This window comes from Somniosus microcephalus, chromosome 4 (genome assembly GCF_052327205.1).
Source record: "Somniosus microcephalus isolate GS21.2 chromosome 4, FLI_Smic_1.0, whole genome shotgun sequence".
Classification (NCBI taxonomy): domain Eukaryota; kingdom Metazoa; phylum Chordata; class Chondrichthyes; order Squaliformes; family Somniosidae; genus Somniosus; species Somniosus microcephalus.
Genome location: NC_140990.1, coordinates 325,959,305 through 325,965,909, shown reverse-complemented (window position 1 = coordinate 325,965,909; position 6,605 = coordinate 325,959,305). Strand labels below are relative to the sequence as shown.

The following is a 6,605-nucleotide window of genomic DNA, read 5'->3' as shown; positions in this document are numbered from 1 at the left end:
CTTCAGCTCCTTAGACCCTAAGCTCTGGAATTCCCTCCCTAAACCTCTCTGACTCCCTACCCCTTCCTCCTCCTTTAAGACGTTCCCTAAAATCCACCTCTCTGACCAAGCTTTTGGTCATCTGCCCTAATATCTCATGTGGCTGGATGTCAAATGTTGTTCAGTTGACGCTCCTGTGAAGCGCCTTGAGACGTTTTACTACATTAAAGGTGCTATATAAATGCAAATTGTTGTTGTTGTAGCAGGTGCTGGAGGGTTGCCAGGAAACTTACCCCAGACTGAGTCGGCACTGAATCAGTGGGGAGAGAATTGGGTGGGAAAACAATCAACAGAAACCAAACAGAAAATAAAGCAGTGAATAGTTGCTTATTTTTCATGCAGTACATTAATATAATGGTAATTTTTTTCTCCGCTGTTTTCATATAGAGTTTACAAAATTCTTATTTCTACTCCCCTGAGCTGACCTAGAGTTAGCAGGAAACAATAGGTTACATCCCTGTCCTGTAAAGGTGAACAAAAGTGTAAGCCAGTCGTTGGTCATGTGCTGCGTACTTTTGAACGTAACATTTGGCCATTTAGCCTGGAGCTAGTTCATAGCACAGAGAGTCCCGGCTGTTGGTGTTATTAATCTGCTGCTGTAACTGTAGTAATGAGGAGGGCCTGTATCGTTGTCAGATGAAATACTCCTTCTTGCCTTCGCTAATGGAGTCCTGGTAATTGGCGTTGTTTTTCAGTGCGGCGTCTGCGTTCTCGGCGTATTCCGCCCCCTTTGTTTCGTTGGTGCGGTACGTGCCTTTGCGTCTGTACAACAAGCGACCCATCACCGCAACGGTACAGAGGATGACAAAGATCACCACTGCTATCACGCCTGCGAATTTTACAGGGAGAAGAAGAGTTTGTAAAGACTTGCCAGATACTTACACAATAGAAACTCTACATTCAGCGCAGTTATAAACAACAACTACTTGCATTTATACAGCGTCTTTAATGTAGTAAAATGTACCAAGGCGCTTCACAGGAGCGTTGTCAGACATAATCTGGCGCCGAGCCACATAAAGAGATTTTAGGACAGGTGACCAAACGCTTGCTCAAAGAGGGAGGTTTTAAGGAGTGCCTTAAAGCAGGAAAGAGGCATAGAGAGGCGGAGAGGTTTAGGAAGGGAATTCAAAAGCTCAGGGCCTAGACAGCTGAAGGCACGGCCGCCAATAGAGGAGTGAAGGAAATCTGGGATGCGCAAGACAATGGCCCAAAATTTGCGATCGGAGGCTTCCCGCGGGCGGATTCCTGCAACCTGTAAAAAACCTACGCATTTACCTGGTGGCCCGGGAGTTGTGGAGGCTTGTGATCCTGGGCCTCTCCGGGTCTGTGCATTTACCTGGTGGCCCAGGAGTTATGGGAGGCTTGCGATGCTGGGCCTCTCCAGGTCTGCGCATTTACCTGGTGGCCTGGGAGTTGTGGAGGCTTGTGATCCTGGGCCTCTCCGGGTCCGCGCATTTACCTGGTGGCCTGGGAGTTATGGAGGCTTGTGATCCTGGGCCTCTCCGGGTCCGCGCATTTACCTGGTGGCCCGGGGGTTGTGGAGGCTTGTGATCCTGGGCCTCTCCGGGTCCGCGCATTTACCTGGTGGCCCGGGGGTTGTGGAGGCTTGTGATCCTGGGCCTCTCCGGGTATGCGCATTTACCTGGTGGCCTGGGAGTTATGGAGGCTTGTGATCCTGGGCCTCTCCGGGTCCGCGCATTTACCTGGTGGCCCGGGGGTTAGGGAGGCTTGCGATCCTGGGCCTCTCCGGGTATGCGCATTTACCTGGTGGCCCGGGGGTTATGGAGGCTTGCGATCCTGGGCCTCTCCGGGTACGCGCGGGCAGAGGCCCACGTATCCCAGGGGCCCACGTGGTTCGCAAGCGCCCCTAGGATCACGTGGGCCGGCCCCACCAATGAAAGAGGGGAATCCCCATTCATACTTATGGGGATCACTTAAAAAAATACACAGGCGCATGAAGTAAAAAAAGTAACACATTTTAAATTAATTAAAATGCCGTTTATTTAAATATTTTTAAACAAAAATTTAATTTTGGAAAAAAAATTTATATGTTTTAGCTGGGCTAAAAATAAACTTACCTTATTGGACAGGGTTTTCAATGTGTAAAAGAGTGATTAAATGCTTTTTACCAGGCATAAGACTTTCACGGGCATTTAGTGGGCGGAAGTTGGGCAAATAGCGCAACTCTCCACCCGCAGAGGCCCATCTCCCGGGAATGTGGAGGATCTGTCTTGACAGATCGCAAGTTCCGGGTTTTAGCTTCGCCTGCTTAAACCCGGAACTTTCGCGGCCCCTACGGGCGGGTACACACCTCGTACACACCTGTTGGGGTCACAAAATAGGGTCCATTAAAACTGGAGGAGCGCAGAGATCTCAGAGGGTTGTGGGGCTGGAGGAGGTTACAGAGATAAGGGAGGGGCGAGGCCACGGAGGGATTTGAATACAAGGATGAGAATTATAAAATCGAAGTGTCGCCAGACCAGGAGCCAATGTAGGTCAGCGAGCGCAGGGGTGATGGGTGAACGGGACTTGGTGCGGGTTAGGGTACGGGACAGCAGAAGTTCGGATATACCAGCTCAGAGTTACAATGCACACAGCTGTCTGATGCGAAGAACATGAGAAAGGAAAGTCCAGGGGGTGCACTTTTTATTCAGACCACATTCACATTTTACAGAATAAAATAATAGTCGCAAGAAGTCTGCTTGATGTTGTTCTAAAAATCTCAATGCTACTATCCGCATGGAAACCCTAGTGTGAGTCCTCCTTCCCTGCTCGGCTGCTTCTGGTGGCATTGGGCCAGAAATTCGGGTCCCCATGGATGAGTACGCGCAGGGTACTCATGCGTAGGCCCAACGAAAGTGCCGGTTTCGTGCATGCACTGCGCATGCGCGGGAAACCGGAACTTCCGTTCCCTTAAGGGAAGGGGTTTACAGGTCGAACGCGTGCCGGAGAGGCAGCGCGTACGCCTGGAACTTCTGTTTTCTTTCCAGCTTTCTCCGGGAGGGTAAGTCTCCAGGAGCTACGCTTGTAAAAAGCAGTCGCAGGGCCTGCTTTTAACAAGGTAAGTGGTGAATGAAGTAAAATTAAAACATTTTTTCCACAGGTTTATTATTTTTAAATACTTTAAAGAAAAGTAAGTTTATTTTTAGCCCCGTTAGAAACTGTAATTAATTTTTTCAAAAATTTAAATTATTGTTTAAAATAGTTATTTTATGTAATTTATAGTAATTTAAAAATGTGATTGAAAAAAAAAATTATTTGAAGTTTTAGTTATGTTTTGGGGATGAACTCTATTCATGGATTTGACAGGTCTTCCTGTCAAATCTATGAATAGAGATTCCCTGCTACCATTGGCTCTCCATGGCCCACGTGATCCCAGGGGACGCTTCGATCTAACTGCGCCCCTGTGATATGCAAGCACTATGCGCCGGCAGCTGGAGGAGGCCCAGGATCAGAATCCCACGCGGACCCACAGCACAACGGCCGGCACGCTAGGTAAATGCAGGTCAGAGGCTTGCACCCGCGGGAAGCCTTCGACCCGAATTTCTGGCCCAGTAATGAAAGCAGCAGCTGCAGATCAACTCAAGAGCTAATCTGGACCTTAGAAACATAGGAATTGCTAGAAGACAATAGGCCAAAATCCATCTAGTTCGCCTTGTGCCATCCTGGTAGTCGCACGATACAACGACAATGGAGTTGTTGACCAGACATACCGATCAATCTCTTTCAATGACTCTACAACACTGTGCCCAGACCTTGGCAGCACACTGTTAGCTGGGAAATCACCATCCCCAGCTGAGACTGTGGGAAACGCAGAAAGCGATCAAGGGTGGAGGACCTGTCTCCAGGCTTTGTATCCATGTAGGTAATAGAACTGGGGGGGTCGAGTTTCCACTAGTTATATCAGTCCAATCTGGGCGGAATTGGCCGAACCTGCGCAAAACATAGAAGCATAAAAAAATAGGAGCAGGAGTAGGCCATTCAGCCCTTCGAGCCTGTTCTACCATTCAATATGATCATGGCTGATCCTCTATCTCAACACCATATTCCCGCTCTCTCCCCATACCCCTTGATGCCTTTTGTGTCTAGAAATCTATCTATCTCCTTCTTAAATATATTCAGTGACTTGGCCTCCACAGCCTTCTGTGGTAGAGAATTCCATAGGTTCACCACCCTCTGAGTGAAGAAATTTCTCCTCATCTCAGTCCTAAATCTCCTACCCCGTATCCTGAGACAGTGACCCCTCGGATCGGGGAATTATAAGCGTGAGTGAGTTACGCCTGAAACCACTTGCGCACGTGTTTTCCGTGATCTTTTACGCCGGTTTAAGATTCGGTTCGCCCGAATCAGGCCCCGCCCACAAAACTGGCCGCGCCCCCAGGTCAACATTGCAAGATTCCGCTGAATGCGCTGGTTCGGGAAGGCTCTTCAAATGGCGCTCATTTTCTTAGGCGCACAGGCACGTTTTAAAAGTTTTTCTTATAAGAAGAAAATATTCAATTTACTAAGAAACAGACTGGTGTACACCAGTGAAACTATTAAATGGTTCAGTATAGTTTTTTTCAGTGATTTTAAATCCAGTTACTCACTCACAGGTGGAGGACTGGTCACCATTATTAAAAATGATTATTTGTGCTGATAAACCCATTTTCAGCTTTATTAATAAAACCAAACCAAGCTACCACTCTTAAATACATCAAGGAATACCTTCTAATGGAAAAAATAAACACGTTCTATTATGCTACCCAAGTGCGTTGGTTCATGGAAGATTTTATGTTTGTGATTATGCAAATGAATTTCAGCAGAAACTTCAAGCCTAGCCGAACCAGTGGAATTTCAAGCGTATTTTGGGCGCAATTTCCCGACTGCGCCCGAAGCGGAAAATCTACCCCCTGATGTTTTTGCAGAAACAACAATTGAAATTCTTAAAGACATCGGTTTTATTATCTGCATTAAGACCATCGAGGCTGGTCTCCTTCCTCGCTAGGTTTCTCATACAGTACCCATGCTGTTTGCCGGGGTGGAGATTTCCCAGCCGAGGGTATGATTTTCCAGGATCCATCTCAAGTAAGTACGGGGAAACTCCCCAAAGCCTTTCCACCATCTACAAGGCACAAGTCAGGAGTGTGATGGAATACTCTCCACTTGCCTGGATGAGTGCAACTCCAACAACACTCAAGAAGCTCGACACCATCCAAGACAAAGCAGCCCGCTTGATTGGCACCCCATCCACCACCTTAAACATTCACTCCCTCCACCACCGGCGTACCGTGGCTGCAGTGTGTACCATCTACAAGATGCACTACAGCAACTCGCCAAGGCTTCTTCGGCAGCACCTCCCAAACCCGCGACCTCTTCCACCTAAAAGGACAAGGGCAGCAGGCGCATGGGAACACCACCACCTCCAAGTTCCCCTCCAAGTCACACACCACCCTGACTTAGAAGTATATCGGCTGATCCTTCATCGTCGCTGGGTCAAAATCCTGGAACTCCCTCCCTAACAGTGCTGTGGGAGCACCGTCACCTCACGGACTGCGGCGGTTCAAGAAGACGGCTCACCACCACCTTCTCAAGGACAATTAGGGATGGGCAATAAATGCTGGCCTTGCTGGCGACGCCAACATCACATAAAACGAAAAAAAAACTTGAGCCAATCAGGATGAATGAATATTGGCCCATCATTTACGGTCAGTTGTGAAGCAAAGGCTCTCGCCGCTGGCCCCCGAAGAAAGCTTCTCACAGAGATCTCGCAATATCTGTGGGCAACGTTCTTCGGGGCCACCGGCGAGTGCCTTTGCTTCGCCACTGACCGCAAATTATGGGCCAACATTCATTTATCCTGATTGGATCTCGCGATCTCTTTGGCGAGATGTTTGCCTTTTCTGGCGTTCAATTGATTGAAGCGTTCTGTCATGGGGATTCCCAGTGCGATGCTGCTGTGACATCAACAAGCTGTCTAAGCAGACTATCATATTGCAGAATTCTCACAGACCGGAAACCAGGTAATGAGAAGCTGCTTTTACCCCAGTTACACCGATTCCAGCAAGGTCTAATATTTAACGGGGTATTTAACAGCGATATTACCGCGGAGAAGTCCACGTTTTTGTCAGTCTCACTGATTACACTGATTGCCGGCTATGTATCGGAGGAGGGGGGGTGGGCAACACCGCAGCCAGTGTCGGAGCAGGGAATGACTGACCACAACTTCAGGATTTAGACGTGCATGCGCTAAATTCTGAAGTTGCGGTCAGTTTCAGGGGGTAATGACAGTGAACGCTGATATTTCACCATCATTGCCTGCTGTAAATTCTGGGCCAATATTTTAGTCAGTGGCTCAAACTTTGAGTCAAAGTTGAATAAAGTGTTTCGCAGGGTATTTGAGAAGCGTGACAGTTTTTTTGTTGCGTTTTGGACACCTTTTACAGGTGATATGTGCAGTAATGCGACTTTTATAATATTTTGGTAGCTCTAACGTGGCAATGCTCATGGTGAATGTACTAACGCTAAAGTGTTTGGTTGGTACATTGTGACAGAAAGCGCATGCTACAGGCAAGACCGCATATATA

At 47.9% G+C, this 6,605-nt stretch overlaps 1 protein-coding gene across 1 annotated transcript in view; it reads right to left on the bottom strand.

The window, feature by feature from the left end:
* Positions 1-347: 347 nt before the first annotated feature.
* Positions 348-6,605, bottom strand: part of LOC147120676 (contactin-associated protein-like 5) — a 665,277-nt gene continuing 659,019 nt past the window's right edge. The window contains exon 21 of the mRNA XM_085986858.1: positions 348-868. Within this exon, the coding sequence (XP_085842984.1) occupies positions 672-868 (197 nt within the window). The 3' untranslated portion in view covers positions 348-671. The remainder of the gene's footprint in view (positions 869-6,605) is intronic.